The sequence below is a fragment of the Vipera ursinii genome (assembly GCF_947247035.1).
Source record: "Vipera ursinii genome assembly, chromosome: 2".
In the NCBI taxonomy this organism is placed as follows: Eukaryota; Metazoa; Chordata; class Lepidosauria; order Squamata; family Viperidae; genus Vipera; species Vipera ursinii.
Genome location: NC_139513.1, coordinates 111525251 through 111549710, shown reverse-complemented (window position 1 = coordinate 111549710; position 24460 = coordinate 111525251). Strand labels below are relative to the sequence as shown.

The window sequence follows — 24460 nt, the reverse complement described above, 5'->3', positions numbered from 1 at the left end:
TACCAGGGTTTCAACAGATATACTGTAGCTATATCATCCTCAGATGAGGGCTGCCACTTTCTTCTGGAGGCATGTGTCTTTAACACTTACAGACATCCAAAGAATGCAGCTCTTTGCTGAATGGCAAAAAAATCTACAGAGATACAGAGACCATCTTAAACACTAGAGCAATTTATCATAACTGTGCTCAATTCCCTCTCTAAATAAATCAGTGTCAAACCTATTGTCTATGATTTTCACCAGCATTCAGCCTTTCCCCATGTTACTGGACTTGCATTGGTTTTATAATCTATCTTGTAGACTATCATCCTCTTTGGACCTTGTTGGAAAATTATTACTTATTCCATTATGATTACAGCAAGTTCTTGAATCAGCTTATAGTAGAAAAGATATTTCATTTCCAGGAGTGTGTTATTAGAATCTTTGAGCTTTACTGAGGCATAGATTGGATTTGATATTGAGACTCATGAATATTTAACTCTTTGGAAGAATTCTACATGAAAAATAGGCAGTCATTTCTCTTTTTTTGGAGGGCAGAAGTATAGGTGGAAGCCAGGATAATGACTTATAACTATTATAATTATATACATAATAATGTGAAATCACAATTGTTAGTTCTTTAGCTGGTGTTGGCCTTCATGGACATCAAGTACTTCCCAAGAACCTAGGATGCCATACGTGTGCATCCAAGCAGTGTGACTTTTTATAACTGACAGATGGATATCTTGTCAATATGCAGATTTTCTAAATGTCTTCCAAAGCTTTTTCATATGGCACCCAGTATGACAACAACCTCTGGGCTGGTTTATGCCATAATCTTTCAACTTCAATATTCAGACCTTGATACCTTATAATCTTCTCCAATTCTCCATTTTCTATTCTATTATCCCCCAGTATTGCCATATCAATTATCCACACTTTCTTCTTTTCAACCACAGTTAAACCTGATGTGTTATGTTCCAAGACTGTATCAGTTTATATCTGGAAATCCCACAGTATTTTACCCTGCTCATTTTCAACTATTTTTTCAATTCCAACTTCCCTCCAATTTTCATTACTGGCACATGATAATTTTTACAGATGTTCCAGTGAATTGTTTTGGCAGCTGTGGTATGTCATTGTTTATAATTTTAACTTGCATCAATGCTTGGTTTTGGATATCTTTTACATAATCAACCAATGCATGCTTTTCTCCTTTGATTGATTTGAAGTAAATCTCTATCTCCATTTCTGCAGGGCAGGTAAATATACTATGTACATAGTAGTGGGAGAAAAAGAAAGAGAAAGTTTTTCTTTTTCAAATTTGAGTAATGATTTCAGTTATATTATATTTAATACATTTAAATTTTTAAATGTTGAATCTAAATGTGGTCTTTAAATTTTGCATACATTTTCTCCAGAGCATGCTTCTAATTTATGGTCTGAATGCTGAAATGATTTATCACATTTCAATATTGCAGATATTATGATGCTACAGTTAGAATGTTCCTTTGCTACACCTACTGTATGTTCCTTCTTCGGTCTGAGGCTTTTACTTATACTAGATTATCTTTGAACTGCTTTATGAACTCCTGTGGTCTATTTTAGACCCCCAGCTTTTGCAAACTTTCTAACTAATCCTGTTCTGCTTCCATGAAATGGATGCCACAGAAAATGCCTTGGATGTTCATTTAAATTAGTCTTTTAAATCAGTAAACTGGATTTCAGTCTTCCTGACCTTGTGTCACATATAAAGTCATTTATTATCTTAATAAATGATTCACACAGCTTTCCAAATACACAAATTTGTGCTTCAAGCTTTAAAATTGTTCACAGATGGATTCATTTTTTTTGTCTTCCATTCAGACATGATGAAAAGATTATGTGCTTTCATCTGTGTTATTTCTTCCGTGTGCACAATATGTATCCCATTTTTTACTAAATCCTTTTTTTCTTATTAGCACGCAGTTAAAACCAAAAAGTATTAAATATATCTCTTGCTTTTTTACTTACCACATGAAAAATAACAGTATGGCTGAGGTCGCTCAGATTTCCGATACTGTAGTGCAATATAATTCAGAATTCTCTCCCCCCCCTCCCATTTTATCTCTTCAGCATTTTCATAGAACACAAACTATTCTGGAAATTTAATCTACCATTTACACACACACACACCGCTTTCAGTTGTTTTCTTCCTTGCACCATGTTGCATTTTCTGCTGCAAACCTTATAAAGCAATGCTGATTACATGTGAATAAAACGAAAGTTTATTGTTTAATCCTGAGCTCAAAATTACTGCTTCAGTTTTCAGTTTTCTTTGGTATTCCCAGAACACTCCTTCCAGATGTCAAGTTACAAAAAGCTTTTATTTCAACTATCATTTCAACATCCATGTTCAAGTATTAAATACACAGAGCAATGAGAGCAAAGAAAACACCAGTTATCATTTAATCAAAGTATTACTTCTGTTTTGTTGCACATTTTATTACACGGCATTGTCTTTCACATGGCTAGCATTGTTTGTAAACCACAATTTAACTGACTGGCAGTGTGGAGGGAGATGTCTATTAAAGCAGAATGTGTATTAAATTGTAATCGGATTTTACACATTCATAAAATGGGAAGTGGATTTTATGTATGCATGCTTAATCTATTTTACACATTTTGTGCATGCAAAAATTGTGAATGAAATGTTATGCATGAGCAGAAGCATATTGCATATGGTTTTGCCTGTTTGTATTTAGCCTCCTAAAATGAGATCCCTTAAAATGAGGGTTTATTGTATAGTTATTTCAGAGGTCATCTTTCTCAAATGAATTAATCTAGTCCTTAAAATGCTTTCTGAAGCAAAACCCATCTCCATAAAGAGGCTAACACCCATATTTGAGGGATTGTACTAATGGTGCAATTTTCCACTTAGCAAAAAAACATGTTTTTATGTTTCCCTGCAGTGGTTTTTGCTGTTAATCCTCCACACTGACATCCGTTTAGCATTCTACATGTTAACATGGTTCTGCTTTGCTTGCTTGCTACCATATGCAGAGATAAAGCCTTGAAGCTGAATATTGCCAAGGTTTTGGGAGCCCACATTTTATTACATGCCTCTCTCTCTCTCTCTCCACCCCCCCACCGCACTTTTTCCCACACTTCTATAAGACATTGCGCCTGATTATCTGACCTCTGTAATAATCCCCCAAACACACTAGAGCAGTATCAGGAGAGGCACATCCTCTCTTACTTTCAAAGCCACTGCTCTGACATCAACTAATAAAACCAGATATCTTTTACCAGCACTGAACTTCTAACCATACTGCTGTTCAGATCAAAGTCAGAAACCCATTAGTTTCTGGCCCAAAAAGAAATATTTTTTTTTTAAATAGAATTCATGCTTTTTTTTAGCACAGCGCAGTTCTTTTTATTCCTTAGCATCTTAGACATTGTGACATTCTCCATTACCATGTAATTAAGAAAACTGCTGTTTTTAAGTAGTAATACTTTTGCCATAGAAATGCTAACAAATGAATAAACCTCAGCCAGTTAAATAGCTCAGTAGAAAGAGGCCCCTACTTTTACTTTGTCATGATAATGAATTATTTGTCATCTCCTATTTAGTGAATTAATTAGGGTTAGGCCAAACATGACCAGATGCTGTCCGCTACATGTTCTTATGTAGATCAGAAAATGGTCTGGAATGAATATGATTTATTTCTATTTCTGAAATTAAGAAACATCTCACCCATATTAGCTGCTCCAAAATCTCTAGATGAGAGATGGAGATGATTACTAAAATCACTCTCTACCCTCAAGTATTATGACATCAACACCAACTAACAATTCAGGGACACTGTGTAAAACTATATTACAATGTGCAATAATCCTTTCGATTCATCCTCTAATTAAAGATACATACTATTAAAAGTATTTGAAATTATTGAATTATTTAAGGATACATGTTACTGAAATTAAACATAAGAGGCAAAGAAAAGAATATGGATTTTTTTAAAAGACAGAATGAAACAAATGCAAAAACGTCTAATATAGTAACATTAAAAGGACAGAGCTAAACTTAAAAGTTAAAAGATTGGTTAGTCTTGCTCCATACCATAGAGAAAATAAAGATATTTGATAACTGCCAAACAAAAAAAATCTAGATTGTTAGTTTCCTAATAGTAACAGTATTACAACTACCTTCCTAGATATTTCAAGAACCATGCCAGCTAAAAGGAAGTGAGTTTTCCCCTCATAAGGCCAACTCTAGCAGTTTCTCATAAAGCTTGGGAGTCAACCAGCAGTTATAAGAACCAATGGCACAAGAGGGGGGGAAAATGCAGCACACAGAGTAACAAGATTGCTATGTGTGCCATCCGGAGAAGGCTTTTCACACTACATTGGTGCATGGTATTAAGCAGGGCTGGAGTCTCAGCCAAGAAAACCCACCAATCACAGCCTTTGGAATGTTGCATGTTAAAGCTTTATATAACATGTTTTCTGCTCCATTCATTTCTTTGTTTGTTTGCTTACTCTGTTTGTTTTGTTTAATTAAGATTTTTTAAAAAGCTGTATTACCCATTTCATTTCCTTGGTAAGGATGCTTGGGGTGGGGGGAGGCAAGGTGGGGTAATTTCCTGCTAACCTAGAGAGGGAAAGGAAGGAGAAGAAAGCAGTTATATGGAAGTGGCCTGGAAGAAGCTGCTGGTTTCACCAAGGGTCTGAAATACTGCCTTTAAATCAAAGAAGAATGCAAGAAGAATTCCCCTTCATAATTTGTTTTATTTTTTCTGCTAAGTGCTGCGGAATAAACACTATGGTGATGGTGTGCGGATCAACCTGGCCTAAATTCCACTTACTTCTTTGCCAGGACCTCATCCAGGCAAGCAGTTTCCAACAGAAATTGTCCTGCAATTTATTAATTATGCTCAGTTCTTGTTCAGGACAAATCAGTCAATAATTCACTGGAACCCAGTTTTTTCCTCTTTTTTTTGTAGATGGATCGGTTCCTAACTAGAATTGTTACTCAGGGATCTGGCAGACACGAGGGAAAAGGCAGGCAAATATCAGAATCTACAAGTCAGGGTTTATCTTAATTAGTTCAGTTGTAAGTCCCCCATTGTTGCTTTACCATTGTTCAGTGGGGAGTGGTTTGTGAATGTTGGCAAGAGATTCCAGGGCCAGTCTGGCATGTGGTATGGGACAATCCAAAGGAGATTAATTTTCTGAAAATATTGCTATATTGCATGTAGAAGTGCTTAGTCTAAATTTTAGAGACAATTGGTCTAACCAGATCTCCTAATTAGTTTGAGAATGAGTGAGCTATTAGTTGCCAAAAGGCAAAGCAATGCTTATCCTGGTCTGGGAAAATTTCCTCTGCTTTGGCTCCATAAAGCATCAAATTGGAGAACACTTCAGTGTTAGATCTTGGAATACTGACGCAGTCACCGAACAGCATTCCAACATACTACAATTGTATACAGTAGCTACCAGAAAATCTCTATTAACATATATGAATTTTTTAAGACTTAATAGTACTAATTAGATTGAAAGACACTATGAGATAATTGTTTTAGTTCAATAGGCACCCCAGTATATATATTTTCCAGTTTATCCCAATTATGATTTAGTTGTCTTAGCAGCCACAGAAGAGGGAGATAAATATTAACAGCTAGAAATGAGCAACTTCCTGCTGACAATATGATAGCTGCATCCAGTGAACAACAGGATATTACTTCAACAGTGGATGTCTGGATTTTGTCGGAGCTTAAGATGCCCTTTCATATAGTGTAAGGCCATCTTCCCCAACATGGTGCCCTCCAAATATGTTAACTATACAGCTTCCAAAATTCCCAGGTGACATGGCAAAACTCCAAACATCATGTTTGAAGATATCAAGCTGAGAAAGACTGGCCTAACAAATAGTAGTTTCTATACTCGGATTATGAAAATCTTACATACATTCCAATAATTTGTAACTGAGAGAAGGAGCTGTACAAAACTAGGATGGTAATAGAAAGTGAGCCAATTGCATGGAGCTGGGATTTTCTGTGAAGTTTGCTAAAGCATTGGAGAGAGTGATTTTCTTTCTTTTTTTAAAAAAAATGCTTAATTTTAGAACAGCACAGTTTTTTACGTATTTCACATTTCAAAATTGTTGATAAATACTGTTGATATTTATTGGGGATCTAAAAGTTGCCTATCCTTGCATAGGATATGAATAGGATAACCCACCATAATTATGATGATCCATTGTGACATTAAGGAAAAATGACTGGAATCCATTGTGCTGTCCAGGATCAAACAGTTTGTTTTTACACATTTTGTTTATATATTCTTCCTATATGGGCTCTGATCATTAATTTTCTCTCTATTTTTTATCATATTATGACAATGGAATGAGCTTTTCCTGTATTAGAAAGCTATCATCATGTCTTCCTTACCTATCTTCTTCAAAGTTTAAATATATCGATTTGTGCACATAGAGGATCTTACTACACTGTGCCTCTAGCATTCATTGCTGCTCAGAATAATTTGTAATTGGAGAACATATAAACACAGCCCAACAAATTGCTAGCTTGGCCCATTGATCTTCCAGCAAAACTTTATTTATACTTATTGATATTTCTTTTTTATCTTGTGTAAACCTTTGTTTCAGTGAGCACTTTACAACTTCAAAAACACCTTTTAAATTATTCCATTCCAATTTAAACTTTATTTATCCCTTATCGTTTTACAAAGAAATTGTAAATTTCTGATGTAATTATAAGAAATACAGCAGTAGCTGAATTCTCACAATTTAAATGCTGCTGTCCATAAATCCAACTTAATCAAAACATTATTCTACCCATAACTATGATAAAATAACCTAAAATGCCTGAAAATTAATATTAAGATTCTCTATATGTAGAAATTGTGCAGAGAATGAGAAATTTGGGGGTGATAAAATGTTATTTGTTTTTTCCCCTTAAACTACATATTCCACATACACTTGGTATGGAAATGGCATTCATAAATGAACAAGATAGGATTTACTTCTTGATAGACATGTGAAAGCTTAAACTTTAAATGCATAAATCTCCAAAATATACTAGGAAATCATACCACTATTTAGATTTTTATCACCACAGAGATCCCTGCCTCAAACTTGCCAGGGAAAACAGGGAGCAAGAATAAGAACAGGGGCAGCTTTCACACAACTCTGAGGCTTCTCATGTTTCCCTCAAATTAATTCTGAAGGAAAACCCTCGCATTCCTAGGCAGAACAATAGCTGAAATATTAGCTGAGCTACAAAAACAAAGAAAACCCTATTCAAGTCTGTTTTATTTGTCCTCTTTTGTTCCACTTGCTCCAGTGTGAAAGTTGCTATTTAAATTTCAGTAGTTGTGTTACAAGGGGCTGGTGTCTGTTCCAAAGCATCACCCCTGAGAGCTTTTCACGGGAAGGTTTGCATAGTTCAATTCATTTCAAAATGCTCAGCAAAGCCTACTCTCCCCCCCCCCCCGCCCCATTCTGTTCTAGCCAAAAGCACCTATTTCCTCTCCGCTCCCAACTGCAGTGACACATACGGCCTGCTCTACTGGTCCAGAAAGCTCTTATGTGCAAACAGAAGCCACTGTTTGCGTTTTATCTTCACGTGGACAGAATTCAGTCGTGCAACGCCATCCTGCTTTCAATATCCGCTTCGCCATCTTCACTCTGCCAGAAATGCTTCCCAACAACCCCTCCTATTCCTTTGAAGAAAAGCTATTTTAGCTTCATGATGCCATCTTGAGCATTACCCAGAACTGGTTCTACTATGCTGGAACAGGAAAGGAACAGTAAACAATCGTGATGAAGATAACTAGAAATATGTGAGAGAGAGACCAAAGGCACAACTGCTCTTCTCAATTTCTAATTATTCTACCATTCATTTAATGACCATTAAAAGTTACAACAGCACTCAGAAAAGTGACTTACAACCGTTACTTGCCCTTCAGATTGTCACAGCCTTACCATGTGATGAAAATTTGGGAGCTTGACAGCCTACCTGTATTTACAACCATTGCAGCATTCTGGAGTTATATGATTCACCATGTCTGACCTTCCCAGCTGGCTTCCAACGAGCAAAGTCAACGGGGGAAACGCCGGATTTGCTTAGTGACCGCAAGTGATTCACTTAGCAGCTATGGCAATAGAAGGTTGTATAATTGGGAATGTCTCACTTAATAACCGCCTTGCTTAGCAACTGAAATTCTGGTCTCAGTTGTGGTTATAATTCAAGGACTAGCTGTATTTTGGTTTGGCCACAGGCCATTATGCTGTTACCAAAAGCTGGTGCTCAATGGTAGAATTCAAATACCTGAACAACCGGTTCTCTTATTCAAAGCAGGCCTGGGCCCCCCAGCAGTGATGGGATTCAAATATGTAAACAACCGGTTCTCTGTGTGGATGCCGCTTCAGGAAGTCCATTCTGGGCCTGGGCAACAAAAATTAGCTACTGGTTCTGCCGAAGTGGTGTGAACTGGCTGAATCCACCACTGCCTCTGAGGCCTAGAACGGACTTCCAGAATTGGCATCCCCATACTTCTGGCTGGCCATTCTAGGCCTGGGAGCAAAATTTATTTTTATTTTTTTATTTTAATTCCATTTATATCCCGCCCTTCTCCGAAGACTCAGGGCGGCTTACAAGCTTAGCAGTAGCAATTTAGCTACCAGTTCTGTCGAACTGGTGTGAATCTGCTGAATCCCACCACTGCTAGTGCTTGACCTGGCAGGCCCTAGGGATCAATCAACCAGTTGACTGACATATTTAAAAATTGCTAGAAACCCACTGCATATTTTTAATGTCTAAATTAAATCACACACACTATAAGTGACCATAACTGCTTTCCTTGAATTATAAAAGGTATAAAAATAACTAGAAAAGATTGACAACTAAGCTCAGCAAACTAGCACCATGAAGATCAGACATACCCTACATGGTGTTAAAAAAAAGCGTTTCTTATTGCAGCATAAAGAAATGCACTGTCCCCAGTGATTATTAAATAAAAGTAACTCAGGAGTGCCAGTAATTTAGAACTGTAAACATTGTGTTTAGAGACATCTGCAGTTATTTAGCAAAAAGTCATGACAACTCTTAACAGTAATTCCTTTCATTTCATTTAAAAAAAACACCCACTTTGATATTTTGTCCCAATCAACATTTCTAATTAAACTCTGAGCTTTTAGGCCTGCTGTGCTGATTTTGTGCTATGCTCACTTTGATTATAAATAAGGCTTGGTGTGTGTGTGTGTGTGTGTGTGTGTGTGTGTGTGTGTGTGTGTGTGTTGCTAAAGTTCATTCCCACATTTTGTTAAGCCATATTAAACTATTTGGTTTTGGTTTAGCATATTGCATGATTACTATTTATTCAAAAAGCTATGACTAACCAAACCACAGATTATTACGTCCTAGGAAACCCAGGCAGTGACAGGCTGATTGACTTAAGTCATCTGTGGGTTTTTAAAGGAAACTTACTTTGTTCTAGAAAATCAGCTATGTGGAAACAATTCTGATAGGACAAAGACCAGAAGGAAATGAAATAGCCTTGGCTACTACATCTCCACTGAATATCTTTGCTTCTATGGCTGGGGGGAGGAGGAGGAAGAAGAGGAGGAAGAAGAAGATTTGTCAGGAGATTTGTCACATTGCCATGTAGCACCCTGGCCCTTTGGATTTCAGTGAACTATTGCAGAACATTTTATTAGTCTTCTCCCAAGTTTGGTTAATTTTCTTCTGCCTGAAAAAAATATCTTAAACATTTATTCAGCAAAAGATTATATATATTACACATGACTCGGCAAAGAGACCAAGACTTTGTGTATAGTCAAATCAATTCCATACCATTAATGCTCAAGAAAGATCATATCTGCTCTTTTATAAGAAGTCTGGTCTTTCCACTTAACCCTCTGCAGGCATAAACTTCTTTTTCCCCAAAAGAAGAGTGGAACGGAATGAGCAAGATGTTAATCTTTTGTACTTGCTGCAGAGAAGGCCTCAACAAGAAATCAATTTATTAATAAAAAGGCAAACCTCCAAACTGTCCAAAACAGTTTTGTTTTTTCCATAAAATTGTATTTTGTATGAAGACGTTTTTATTAAAGTTTGTGTTAAGGGTGAAATGGGAAGCCATGCTGTGAAAATGGTAGACCTCCGTTGTACAATATTCACAAATAGCTATAAAGGCTGACTCCCACATGAAGCTATCCATTTTTTCTGCATAGGCTGAGATTAATACCCAGGTATCATTCATTAGGATGATGAATGTATTTATTGGCTTTAAAACAAATGTTATCCAGAGGTACTTTATTGGTACTTAAATAAAAAACTATAAATCTGTACTTAAATGCTACTGCACAAAAATACATGAAACAAAGTCTAGTTAAAAAGCAGTAGCTAGCTAGCTAGACTTCTTGAAATAATAATAGTAACAACAGCAAACTGCCATCTTTTTTAGGAAACTTGAACAAAAGAAAAACATTGATGTGAGTAGCAGTGAAGTATGCCTTAGGAATTATAGTTTTGAATTATTGATTACAGAACTGCTTAAAACCAACAATAGGTTAAAAACCCCTCTCTTTTGAACTCTTGTATGATGGGTAGTACCACAGACAATGAGTAATATCTTCCACATGTTTGCAGTACGATAAACAGAGACATTTTTCTAGTGGTATATTAAACACTGTCTTGCTGTAAGAAGAAAGTGCACGGTGTGAGATCTGGAAACAACTGTGATCAACTGATACTGTATATAAAAAGGTAAAGGTAAAGGTTCCCCCGCACATGCGTGCTAGTCGTTTCCAACTCTAGGGGCCGGTGCTCATCTCCGTTTCAAAGCTGAAGAGCCAGCATTTGTCCGAGGACGTCTCCATGGGCATGTGGCTGGCATGACTAGACGCCAAAGGCGCACGGAACGCTGTTACCTTCCCACCGTAGTGGTTCCTATTTTTCCACTTGCATTTTTACGTGCTTTCGAACTGCTAGGTTGGCAGAAGCTGGGACGAGTAACAGGCACTCACTCTGTTACGCGGCACTCGGGATTCGACCCACCAAACTGCCGACCATCTGATCAACAAGGTCAGCATCCTAACCCACTGAGCCACTGTATATACTGTATGATTGAGAATAGAAAATCAGTTTAGATTTTTACAGAAAGATCATTCATCCTCTTCTTCTCCAAACCATATATTAAATGGTTTGTTGCATTTAAACAAATAAGCGTATCCTCAAAACTAACTTTAGACTTCTGTGGGGGGGGGGTTTCCCCCAAAGATGTACATTTCTTAAGAGTACTGTAAAAGGCAGATAGGGTAAACAGAGTCTACATTCTATGTGGCATTAAGAAGACCTTCAAAGTCTGCAACTCTAAACTGAACATCTATAAAATAAATGACCATAATATTCTGACTAGCAAACAAGTTGAAAACAAGAGAAAGCAAATATATCACCTTGGGTACAATTCTCTATCTCAAAATGATTTCAGAAAGTATGTTTGATAACGTTTTTAATTTTAGTTTTTAATCCAGTGTGCAAGAATATGTTATATCATATTCCACTATTTTGTATATTAAGCTTACTCTTTGACAGTGTCAGATCTTCGCAAGGACTTAGTGTTAACATATGCCTTTGCTGTTTACACTCTTTCTCCTAATATATGTGGTGATTATTTAGGAATAGAACAACAGACAACTGAGATTCTTGTAATCATTGGAAAAGTGATTCACCCCCTTACAGCTTAAACAATGGTAAATAACTTTATTTGGCCTTGAAAAGACGGGAGAAAAATGTTCTATTCATTTTTACTTCTATTTTTCTTTTTCACAGGGTATTGCTTTTTGATCACTATACTTGAAGTCATGGTTGCTTTGCACAGGAAGCATAAATTTGTCTTTTGCATGTTATATGTGATGCATGTAAATGGTCTTTTTGTAAATATGCTGGCAATCAAGCACACAGAATCTATTGGAAGAGAAATCACATGGATTTTTAGTTAAACCATTCAAAATTCTCTTTTGTTTACCTACACTAGTCTGTTTTCTCTAATCCCATAATCTTAGAAATAAATTCTATCCCCCCTCCCTCCAAAAAAACCCTACTACATGGGTTTGCAATTTAAACCAATTCCTGCTCTTTTAGTTTACACCTTCACCTGGAAGTATTCTGGAACTCCCTTGTGCTAATAATTATTACTACTATGTGAATAAAATTGAATAGAATGCTTCTGAGAAAGTGACAGAGTATATATTTAACAATATAAAATTTAACCACTGCCAATTTTAAACAACAAACCATGGGTTCCTTAGTAGGTAGAAAATGTAAGTTCCAAGAACTAGTCATTACAATAATATAAACATTTTTATATTTCACTGAAAGGAGGAAATAGGTTCATTCAGTGCTTTTTTTGCAAAAGAAAAAGGTGCCGGAACTCACACATGTCATACAACCCACCTTGCCTACCCTACAAGGTGCCATCCAAAAAAGGTGCCGGAACTCCGTTCTGGGCATTCTATGAGAAAAAAAGCCCTGGGTTCATTCATATATAGAAACTGTATGTTCAAACATGGGAGAACCTTATCCTGTGTAGGCTAATACCAGTCTTGAATTTAATCAGAACATCAGAGTATATATATGTATTTCCCACATGCCATCTAAAGTCTAATAGTGTAGGAACTGTCACTTTCATCTTCTCCCTTCCTCCAAGCTTTGTAGTAGTTTGTCTGATGAAAAGATTTGAAGATCTTTAAACTTGATATATTTCTCTGATCACTGGAAAGTTAGTTTAATTTTTAAAATTCCTCTAAAAGGATGTTTGGATTCTTTTTCCCTAAGACCAATAAAACCCAGTTTGCTTTTTCTAGGAAATTAAAAACTCATTGTGTTGTTATATGATATTATGTAGAGGAAAATGGAGAATGTCTTTGTTCTAATGAGCCTCATAAATTGGTCACTGCAAGGTCCTCCAGCTGGCTAGATGAGTGGGTGAGTAGGTAGGCAGAGCTGACTCACTTCTACCCTCCCAGGTGTTAATGAGAATCACAGCAGTGCCCTTACTGCAGCTGCTACAGACTAAAGGAGATAAATTACAATTCTAAATTGTTTACACTTTCCAAGGGCACTTAAAAGGGCTTCCCACAAGGGATCAAAATGCCCTTTCCCACAAAGCATATCACGAATAATATGACCCTATTAACCCCTCAAATTCTAGGGCTCTAAGCAATGGAGAAGATGTTGCTAGATAGCATCACACAGAACTAAAGGGACTTCTACTTCCCTAAATTCTTAAGTTCAAACTATTTCTTCCACCAATACTAAGTGACATCAGTTGAAAGTTCAGGGAAAGTACTTGTAGATAATTGAGATTTACAAAGTACTTTCATTAAATAATGCAATCCACTTTTGAGTTGTTTCTTGCCAAAATTCTGCACTTCTAATACACGTTACACACATATTCTGATGCTCAAAGGGTGTGATGGAGTGGCTTCCAAATCCATAGCCAGTGCTTTTTTTGTAAAAGAAAAAGGTGCCGGAACTCACACATGTCATACAACCCGCCTTGCCTACCCTACAAGGTTCCATCCAAAAAAGGTGCCGGAACTCCGTTCTGAGCGTTCTATGAGAAAAAAAAGCCCTGTCCATAGCCTACAGTATATGAAAAAGACCACTGAGCAGTTATCTTATTTTCCAGTGGGAACACCTCCAGCAGCAGACTAAGTACACTTAATGTTCTTTTATCCTTATCCATGCCAATACTTTGTAGGCTTCTTCCCTGAAAAGGAAAATCTTAACAGAAGTTATCATTGCAGCAGCTCAAATTGAGAAGTTGAAAGAGAGGGTTTTACTTTTCACACCCCTCACAAAAAGGAAGAATAAACTTGAGGCTTATGTTACAACCTTGGATGTTTGACTTGCACAAATAATCTTTTGGATTGCACCTTTTTAACCAATAACCTTGTCATAGTCAATTACAGTCTGGTGCCATTGCTTTCATAGATTAATGCAATGCATTCCTTGAAAACTGAATGTAATACAAAATATAACATCATAATTACTGATTAGCAATAGCACATTAGAACATACCAAGTCAAATCTGGGGCCAGTATGTCATATAGTAAGTTACTGATTTATTTTCACATATTTGTTAAAATCTTAGATTTAACTATAGAATAAAGTTTAATTTAAAAAAAAACACTCGCTTTACATAAACCTGTCTAACCATTAAGACTGTTCTTTGAGAGTGTGGTCTGCATCCTCTTGTTATCTGAAATTAGGTAGGTACGGTAGTAATGGTTACTATTTCTGATGCTTTGTCTTTGTGTTTGTTTTTCAGAAAGGCTTGCTTGAATCATCTTTATTTTCTTTTTGGAACCAAGTGAAATGGCCAGGATTTTTAAAGTTGTTGTTTGCTTTCTTCATGCTGGAGTTTTAATGATTGGCACAATATCTTGTAGTATTTTAATTGCAGTGTAGACAGTATACTCTATTCCATCCGCAGACCAAGGTCCAAATAGTGCTTAATTAAAGGTTAGATATATAAATATGTGTTCCCCAAAACATAAATGTTATTTTCAAATAGCATGTTTTTTGTTGGTTAAATTAATCATGACTTACTTAATTGTCCAATTTTCTGGCTTTGCGCAATCTACTGAACTATGCGCTAACCACATGGATTGTGTTTGCACAATCCTTGAAGCTAAAATCTCATTTAATGTGCAAAAACATCCAATAAGTAAGAAATGGTTTTCTTCAAATTAAATTCCAGGCTTTGTGCCTTCCATACATATTTACGGTGCTCTATATTTCTAACTAAATGATTCAAATCATTAGTCTTTAAACACACACACAACACAGAGAGAGAGAGAGAGAGAGAGAGAGAGAGAGAGAGAGAGAGAGAGAGAGAGAGAGAGAGAGAGAGAAGTATTAAACCTTAAATAACCTTGACTTGCATAATTTTTCTGGGACTCAGGATTCTAATGGCTCAGGAAGATGTCCAAAATATTTCTTTCACTTCCTTACCGTGAAATGATCTCATAGGATAGAACTAATACAAACTAGTGTCAAGGGGCTGGTTTTCTCAATCCTTATTTGCTGTCGTTTTAAATTACAAATGCTTATGCCTCTGGCTGTGACCGCTGAATTAGTTTTCCTAAACTTGAGCCCAACCACAGGCTGGGGAAGTGTTGCAAGCATCTGCTTCAGAAGAGACTTTTAAGTATTTTCAGCAGTAAAACACCCAAGTAGGACATTCTTCATCAGGAGTAGATTAAAATGTCAGCAAACGTGGTATCTCATTCTGAAAAGCAAGTCTTCCTACTCCAGAAGTGCTTTTCAATATATTTCCTAGGAACTAAACTCCTTCAAATATTTTGTTTATTTGTATGTTTGTAGCAAACATATACATCTAAGGGGAAAAAAATTGAGGAAGATTAAAGGCTACGTGAGGGGCCTAGTAACAGGATGCAAAAAGCCATTTGTCCTAGTGGTTAATGTATAAGCCTGGAAATGGGGAGACCATGAGTTCTAGTCCTGCCTCGGGCATGAAGCCATCTGAGTGACCTAAGGCCAGTCACTCTCCCTTAGCCTAGGAAAGTGGCAATGGCAAACCACTTCCGAACAGCCTTGCCAAGAAAACGTGCAGGGATTGGTCCAGGCAATTGACCTATTCTCCAAAGCACCTGAGGGCAGGACTGGAAGGTGGAACATGGAAGAGATTGGGCAACCATTTATTCAGAACTGTACAAGGTCTCCTTATTTGGACAGGAAGTTGGACTAGAAGACCTCCAAGGTTGTTTCCAGCCCTATGAATCTATGTCTATGATTATGTCACCAGGAGTCAAGACTGGTTTTAAGGCACAAAAAACCCCAGATGTTTATCTATACGCATTGTTTTGATATAAGCATTATTTATATATTACCTAAAATGCAGCTGCTAATTCGTAGTTCCAAACACCTTAATAGCTACGATACCATGGGTATGATACTACGCAATTTGGCTTGCAATACAAAAATAAGTAGATAACACAGGGGAACACAATCCTTTTCACACTGAAGCCTGCACAAGCTTTATTAGTAAGCTTGTACTCAAAAATGTGAGCAGAAGAACAAGATTTATTTTTAAGAAGATGAATTAGAATCAGTATGATTATTCCTCATGTATTTAACTATTTCTTCTTCATGTTCATTATTAACAATAATGGAAGATACGTGGTACAAAAGGATGGGGGAGGCGGTGTGGTTCCCCTTCCACCGTGTAGTACCGTTCCACAGAGTATCTCAGCTGGGTTATCTAGGCAGCCACAGGAATTGTCCTTAGTGAGAAGAATTCACCAATCTATCTACTGTATGAGTGGTGAGAGGAAAGATAAGAAGCGGAGAGACCAAATTGCTTTAGAATGTGATTAAATAAATTATTAAATAAATACAGTGGGCAACTAGGAATCGTGTCTCTTCTTTCTCTCTCTCTCTCTCTGTTTCTTATCTTTCCTTTCCCAACTCCCATTTTCTCTTTTCTTCCTCTCCAGCAACGACCTTGAGCATTTATAAGTTTTCTTTCCCAGAACAACCACACTCCGCTTTGATGTAAAGAGGACTGGAAAGCTTATGAAACAATAAATATCCTTAAGGTGTCACAATGCATTCTAATGTTTTTGCTGCATGAGACCTAATGGAAATAAAAATAATTTCAGTAAAGCACGAAATTACCCTCTCTGCAGGTTGAATTGTATTTATTCTCTAAATGCAAATTCCTTTGTCGGTTAAAAGAGCAGTAGATGGTCAATATTTTGTTGTTTTATGGTATTGTGAGCAAGTCAAAATGCAATTTTTTTAAAAAAAATTAAGTGATTATGATTTTATATAATAATTGGAATTTTGCAGATGCTGCAGATAACTTGAAAATAAACAGCCCCCACTATCTATCAAACCCAAATTCAGTTGTTACAAATAAATGAAATATCAGGGTCTTGACATTGCAGGTCGTTTGAGCCGGTCAGTCTCTCTCTCTCAGCCCAAACCACCTCACAGGTTTGCTGTTGTTGTGGAGAAAATAGGAGGAGGAATGAATATTATGTATATTTTCTGCCTTGTGTTACTTACTTATGAGGTAATAAAGGCAGGATAAAAAAAATCTAATAAATAAAATGGTAAAGAAATTCATTCGCCAGCCTGTGGAAGTGATGAGACAAAACTAGACTTATGTTAAAGGGGGTAGAGAGGAGAGATAATTTAGAGAAAGAGAATGGCACATGGAGAAACGTTACCCCAACTCTACTCTTACGGTTCTAGTTCAAGAGCTTCCTTGTGCCATCAAATTTTAAAAAGAAAACAAGAACATTTTTTTTCCAGATTATTAAACATTCATATCAAACTAAGCTTCAGAAATGTTGGGGCCTACCCAAGACTTTCGAGTGCTTAAGATGAAAAAAAGTTCCCGAGCAGTAAAAGTTTACTAATTGGCCATCTGCTGCCTTCAAAATTTGTACTTCTCTCCTCTTAATGATAGGGTTGGCCTGGAAGCACTTAAAAAAAAAAGCTGGAGTTAAACTAGTAGAATGGAACTTTCTACTCTGCTGTCTTTTCTGAGGGTCCCCAAACATGCAACGCCTATTCATAGTGATTAATTAACTTACGGGAGGAGAAAATAATCTGTGAGGTTATTATTTGTATTTGTGAGGTGCCATTGGCTTAATGTCCTTCGAGTTTTGCAATCGTTGCAAGTAATATCAAAAATGTATCAAAATCTAAACTAAGTCAGTAAAAATAATATGCGCTCAAGCTATGAACTTTTATTTCCTTACCCTAAATCTAGAGCAAGACTTATGCAAAGTGACAGCACCATTCTAGTCCAACTTAATTTACCTCTTTTTGGGCTTAAACAATATTTTTCTGAAGTATCAGATCAGTATCAGCAAGGAGCTTCCTTTAGTTCACCCAGCTGTGCTTTCAACATAGTGAAGCCCATTTTCTCACTGCCATAAATATTCATTATTATTGTTTCTGTCATCTGATGTCATACCTTCCAGGCAATTATTAAGGATATCCAAGAGATACGTTTCAGACTGTCCTGTCCTTATCTGAAGTTTATGGTGTCACTATTATGCCCTGATGACCTCCATCTCTCCAGTTGATCACATAGTGTGGTCTTCGTCTCATCGCTGTCCCATAAATGAAAAGGGCGTAAAATACCATGAAGAGTAAAAGAATCCTTTTCACCCGTAAGGTGACACTTTCACATCACAGCTTCAAGATATATAATTTGTGATACTTTCCCATTTATTATCTGGGGGAGGGAGCAATATCAGTGTGATCAAAGGTGCATTTTGAGTAACATGGGCATGTTACCCCCACACACAACACACACTGAGACACTTTTGAAACCAACTTCTCTGTAGGTTTCTTACAAAACAGAGAGAGAAAGGTACACTACCACTGTTTTATTTGGGGAAGAAAGAGGGGTGCATTTATGCAATTCCATGTTAGCGTAACCTGAACATACAGATTGCAGTGGCCTTACTTTGCTTGGTTACAGATTCCAGAAAATAATGGGGAATGCTAACTCACACATAAAAACTGAAGTTTTAACACATATGTTCCAGATTCCTTATAAATGTCAGATTCAATCATACTCCCCTTCAAAAAAAGAAAGAAAAGAAGTCTAGAAGTTAGTCAATTTGAGAAATTCTCTGCAGAGATGTTTTCCTATATGATAGCTTACTTCACTTCATTTTAACTTGAAGGATCTCTATGCAGGATGGAGGGCTGTCAAATCTGCCTAGAGAATCCCAGGCAGAGCTCTGAAGTCAACCTTGCTCTGCTCACAGTATAGCACTCCAGTGCTGAATGCCTTCTTCCCTGGCTAATGAGGTGCTGAAAGGGGAGGACTGCCAATCCAAAAGAGACAAGCCTTATCTGTAAATGAATGACATCTCACAGATCAGGACAATGTCATTTGGCAGGATAAAGATTAGCAACAGGGACAACAGATTTTGTGTCAGCCTGGTTTTGTGCCAGTGCAAAGACTTTAACATAAAAAGGCCCTATGCCATTCTAAAAAAGGGATATTAGTAAGTCTGGATACTAACTTTTACTAAATTCCAGGGGGTTTTTTTGTTTTGTTTTAATCCCATTTATATCCCACCCTTCTCCGAAGACTCAGGGCGGCTTACAATTTAAATCACAAATCAATGTGCTTAGCAATAGCCTTCATTCTATGTATATGCCTGCTTATTAGGGCTTTCCCCCCCCAAGCGGCATTATTACAAAGTCAGCTTATTGCCCCCAACAATCTGGGTCCTCATTTTACCTACCTCGGAAGGATGGAAGGCTGAGTCAACCTTGAGCCTGGTGGGATGTGAACCTGCAGGTAGCTGGTGTTACTTAAGGAGGCATTAGCCCACTGCTCCACCAAGGCTTTTAATATGCAACACTATTAAACAGGGAGCATAGCACATTGTCACCTAGATTTCTTTCTGGCTATCAATTTATCTGTTCCAAGTGGAAGAAAAATTAATACCGTGTATACATTTGCGTACGTGTATGTTCCTTTCACATAACATATAATTAAGCTATGGAATTCACTGTACTTCAAATAAAGTAATTATCACCACCCTGAAAGTTTGTCTGTAGTGTAAAAGTACCCTTGATAACCCTAACCCTAACCCTGACTTTCCATCTAGGAGCTCAATTGCATTGAGTATGCATTGCATTCTTCCTCCGGGTTTACTTCCAGAACCAAAACCCTGTGAGATAGATGGCTAAGAGACAATGGCTGATTCAAATCAACTTCCATAGCTGAACTTAAGCCTGGATCTCCTCAATCTCTGTCCCACAATTAGTACTACTAGTGGTCCATATTTAAGAAAGGAATTGCTACTATGCTCACGTCCTGCTTAGAAATCTGGATTAGATTCATCGCAGCCCTTACTGTCACTGTCACTGTTCCTGAAATAGAGGGAAAGAATGGAGGGGGGCGGAAAGGTTCAGGAAAGTCAGATATCCCTATGATTATTCCAGTTCAAGAAATCAAAAAGGGCCGTGACAATCTAGACACACTATTAGCCTTCTGCCTTGGTTGTGCTGCAATGGAGGAGGCAGATAAACCCTGTCTAAACAATCAAGGCAGGGTTAGTAAGGATTCAACAGATTCATGGACAGCAAATGAACTCTTCCAATGGCAAACAACTCATTAGAGACAGGCAGCCACAACAGACTGTCTTTCCGCACTGCGCCCTCACACATCAAAACTATCTTGGCAGAGAAATGGCCCTTCTTGTTCTCTCTCTCTCTCTCTCTCTCTCTCTCTCTCTCTCTCACACACACACACACACACACACATGTGAGGTCCAGAAAAGTACAGATATGAATGGGTGTGTGTGTGAGAGAGAGAGAGAGAGACCAACAACTCCTATGCACCTAGATTTAGAGTTTATTTCCTAGGACTCAAACTTGAAAGAATTGAATAATTCGGTTCAAATTATGATTATTCTCTCCTTCTGTGATATTTACAGTACAAAAGAGAGGAGAAAAGTGGTATTTTTAATGATGTTTTTTAAAACATAAAAAACTACTCTAGGAAGGTTTGTTACTTTATAAGCAATTACAACTCAAATATTGAATATTCTCTTCTGTGTGTGTGTGTGTTTGTGTGTGTGTGTGCCTGTGTGTGTGAGAGAGAAGCATATTTATTAGTTTGACACGTATTTTAGTGATAACCTCTTGACTGAATTGTTCTTTAATTTATAATCCCAAGTCTGCATGACTATACTGTATGCGTTTACTAAAAAAATAAACATTATGGCAGTAACAGCACTTAATTCTTAATAATAACCTTAAGATTGCATTATTACTTATTTTTAGAAAAGGCAACCTCGGTTTCAGTTTCAGTAAAACTTTTGGCTGGATAGTAATAAATAAGTTGCAATGTTTTAGACATTTGCTAGGAAATTCCCAGCATATCCTTCCAACCAGAGTTATTTGGGTATTCCACAAACATTTTTATTCACAGTTTGAAAGCAAATGCTGTTGGAATATATGACTTAAAAAAAATACAGACTACACTGTACTGTGCAGACTGCTGTAAACATATCTTCTACATTCACACAGGTTAGATACCGGCAGAAGGGGAAGAAATCAACTACCACAATTTTTCAAAATAAGCAGCAGCTGGGTGTTTTATTTCCTCCTTCTCACACTTTTGTAGGTTTTCAGGCGAAGTACACCACACGTTTAACTATTGCCCATTCGCACTACATATTTGCTGGCAAACGGGATAATTAGGGAGTCCTTGTGCTCCCAGGGCCTAGTTGTTTGCTTGCAAACGTTTCATTGCCCAACTAGGTTGAACACCTAGTTGGATAATTCTTAGTCGCTTTGATCCTGACCAGTTCTGGAATCTCCCTGAAAGCTCCTCAGATCTGTCCTTCTCTCTCCTCAGTTACCAGTTGCGTGCCTTTGCCCTTAGCAAAGACCAAGGGCCCCCAAGATCAATAGTGTTGTTGTTTTTTAAATTTCCCTGATTAAAACCATCAGCCCCGCAAGCAGCATCTACGGGTAGAGTGCGACACACCGCAGGTTCCCCAAGAACAAAGCCCCTCCCCTAAATACTACCGTGCGGAATTAGCTTCCACAATCTCCTCTACTCAGCGTCGAGAGAGAGAGAGAGAGAGAGGAGAGAGAGAGAGAGGAGAGAGAGAGAGAGAGAGAGAGAGAGAGAGAGAGAGAGAGAGAGAGAGAGAGAGAGAGAGAGAGAGAGAGAGAGAGAGAGAGAGAGATGGGATTTCAGGCATTGGACCGCCCTTGCCGGCGAGCAGTTTCTGCTCCGCTGCGATTCAAATCCAATTCCTATTTTGCAGACGGAAAAGAGGATCGATCGAAATAAGCTCTGCCTACTTTGCCGGGGTCGCTCAGCATCCAGGGAAGCAGGAAAAGACTGGTGCTTTTCTTTTTCTTTCTTTCTTTTTTGGGGGGGGAGGGGGGAAAAAGTCATCTGTTTGTAAACGTGTCTCTCTCCTCGCCTTCCCCCTGTTTAAATTACACCCACAAATCCTCCCTTACTAATTTTAATTGGTTTGTTGCCCTCTAACCCGGCCTACCTCTTGGGGAAGTTTTGCCAACTTGCTTGTGTTTGGAGGACCCAGAGGTCAGCTTTCCCGTCTGGGGCAAAAAAATCCCTCCAGAATTTGGGACAGCGAAAAGGCGAATGCCTTAAAGTCGGGCCCCTTTATGGGAAACCTGCCCCCGAGGCTGGGGAGTCTTTCCGGGCACGTGCCACGCGCGTTCCACTTTCTAGCGACACAGCGGCAGCCCTAACGGGGCCAACGGAAGGGCCCACGCAGGACTCTTATCAAGCTTAGCCCTGGGCAGGACTGGCTTTGAAGGATCCCGTTCAGCTCGGGAGACCTGCAGCTCAGTACTACAGATTTAGTTGCGCAGAACTAACCCAAACCTTGATTGTAAGGATTATAATTCTAAACGTAAAACATAACTCTAAGCAAATGTAAATATAAATGTAATAAAATAAATAAATAAAATAAAAAGGGAAAAAATGGAAAGTGCGTGCAAACACGCCCCCCACTCACCCGCTCACCCTAAATCAAAAGCCCTTGCCGAGACGGGGGACTTGCAGCCCCCTTCAGTACAATCCCCACCCCTGACCTTCGCCGAGGGTCTCACTCCAAGCCTGCAAAAATTGACCGGGGACTTCCCTGAAATCGGCACGCCCGAGGGGTCCCGTCGACAGAGGCGGGCGATCGGGTGAGACTCCCTCCCTCCCTCGCTCGCTCCCTGGGGCAGAAGATCCGCTCGGCCAGCAAAAGGCGGACTTGGTACGCGCGAGGTCCGGGACCCGCCGGGCCGCCCGAGGCGCCTGGGCCGCGTAACTCACCGACGCACTCGTTGGCTTCCCGAGCGGTGGCCCTCTGCCAAGGCCGGTCGTAGTGGAAAGGCTTTGCAGCGGTCGCACTCGGGCCCGGCCGTGTTGTGCTTGCAGTCGCAGACCAGGTGGTCGTCGCGGTCGCGGACGCAGCGGGAGGCGTGCCCGTTGCACTTGCAGCGGCCGCCCACCTGGAGGTCCGAGACGGCGTAGTAGTAGGAGTCGCGGGCCAGCTCGGAGTCGTCCTCGTTCTCGTCGCCGAAGGTGTGGAGGCGGCTGAAGACCACCTTGATGTCGGTGGCCGTGACCCAGTCCTGCAGGACGGGCGAGTTGTCGAAGTCGTGGGCCGAGGGCCTCCCGTCGAGGTGCTGAAGCGATGAGCCCCCCCGCTCAGGGGCCGCATGTCGGTGTGCGAGTCGGTGCAGATGGCCTCCTGCTCGTTTTTGCTTGGTGATGGTGGCGCGGTTGGGGCTTGTTGTACATCTTGCGGCACTGGGTGGAGTAGAACTGGAAGGGCACCCAGCTCTTGCCGCCGTCCATGGACTTGGCGATGGCCATGGGACTCCGGCCGCGGCGAGCAGAACTGCAGGCTGACGTAGGTCACCTCGAACTTCTTGCCCAGCGCCAGCACCAGCGTCCACGTTGAGCGGGTGCTGCACGAAGCTCTCCGACTGCCAGCAGGTCAGGTTGTGCGGGTTGTTGAGGTCGGTCAGGTAGGAGGCCGGGTGGGCGCGCTTGGGGTCGGCGGCGTCGCACAGGTGGCAGGTGCGGCTCCGCTCCTCGCCCTTCTCGCCCAGCACGCGAGTAGCGCGCCTGGGGCGGCCCGCAAGTGCTCGACACCTTGACCTCCTTGCCGAAGGCGGCGTTGACGAAGTCCGGGATGCAGCGCCGCGGCTGCCCGTTTTCGTCGTAGCAGGGATCCGGCTGCGGGGCCGTCTGCACGGCGAACATGTTCAAGCCGTAGCCGCCGCGCACCCCCTCCGCCAGGCAGGCCACCGCCGCCAGGGCCACCAGGGCCTCCCAGCCCGCCGGGGACATCCTGCCTGCCTGCCTGCCTGCCTTGCCTCCTGGTGGGCGCTGAGGGAAGGGAGCCTGTGGAGAGAAAGGAGAGAGCGCGGGTCAGCTCCCGAGCGCGGACCCCCGGCCTTTGCGCCTGGACTCCGACCGGCCAGCAGAACCGCGTCCGCTGAGGCGTGAGTGGAGGACTGCTGGGGCTCGTCCGTCCGTCCGGAGTGGGGGTGGGGGGGACAAAGAGGGTGTAACCCTGCCCGCGGGCGGAAAAGGAGCCTCTGAGGAAGAGCGGCCCAGCGAGTCCGGGAGCCGCTTGAGTGACAGTCCGCCTCAGTTGAAAAGGCCGCTTTGGGAAGGTAGTAGGGCCCCAGTCACAAGGGGCTTCCTCTCTGCTAAATCGGCCCCTGGGTCCTCCCTCCTCCCCCCACCCTTGTGCCAAGTCAGCGTCAGCCTGCCTCGCGTCCCGGTGGGATTCCGAATCTGGTTGTGGAGTTTGCGAAACCAGACTCGGATGGATTCGCACACACTAGCTAGCCCCAATCTGTTTTCGGGTTCAGGGCACGGGGGAACCTGGCCCAGGAGTTCAGGGCAACTG

At 40.1% G+C, this 24460-nt stretch overlaps 1 protein-coding gene across 1 annotated transcript in view; it reads right to left on the bottom strand.

Annotated features, from left to right (window-relative positions):
* Positions 1–23892, bottom strand: part of NTN1 (netrin 1) — a gene marked incomplete at both ends in the record, with an annotated part of 139878 nt that extends 115986 nt beyond the window's left edge. Inside the window, 8 exon segments of the mRNA XM_083352344.1 lie at positions 22867–22930; positions 22932–23218; positions 23221–23296; positions 23298–23324; positions 23326–23412; positions 23414–23491; positions 23493–23654; positions 23656–23892. Coding sequence (XP_083208470.1) covers positions 22867–22930; positions 22932–23218; positions 23221–23296; positions 23298–23324; positions 23326–23412; positions 23414–23491; positions 23493–23654; positions 23656–23892 — 1018 coding nt within the window.
* Between the last annotated feature and the right edge of the window lie 568 nt (positions 23893–24460).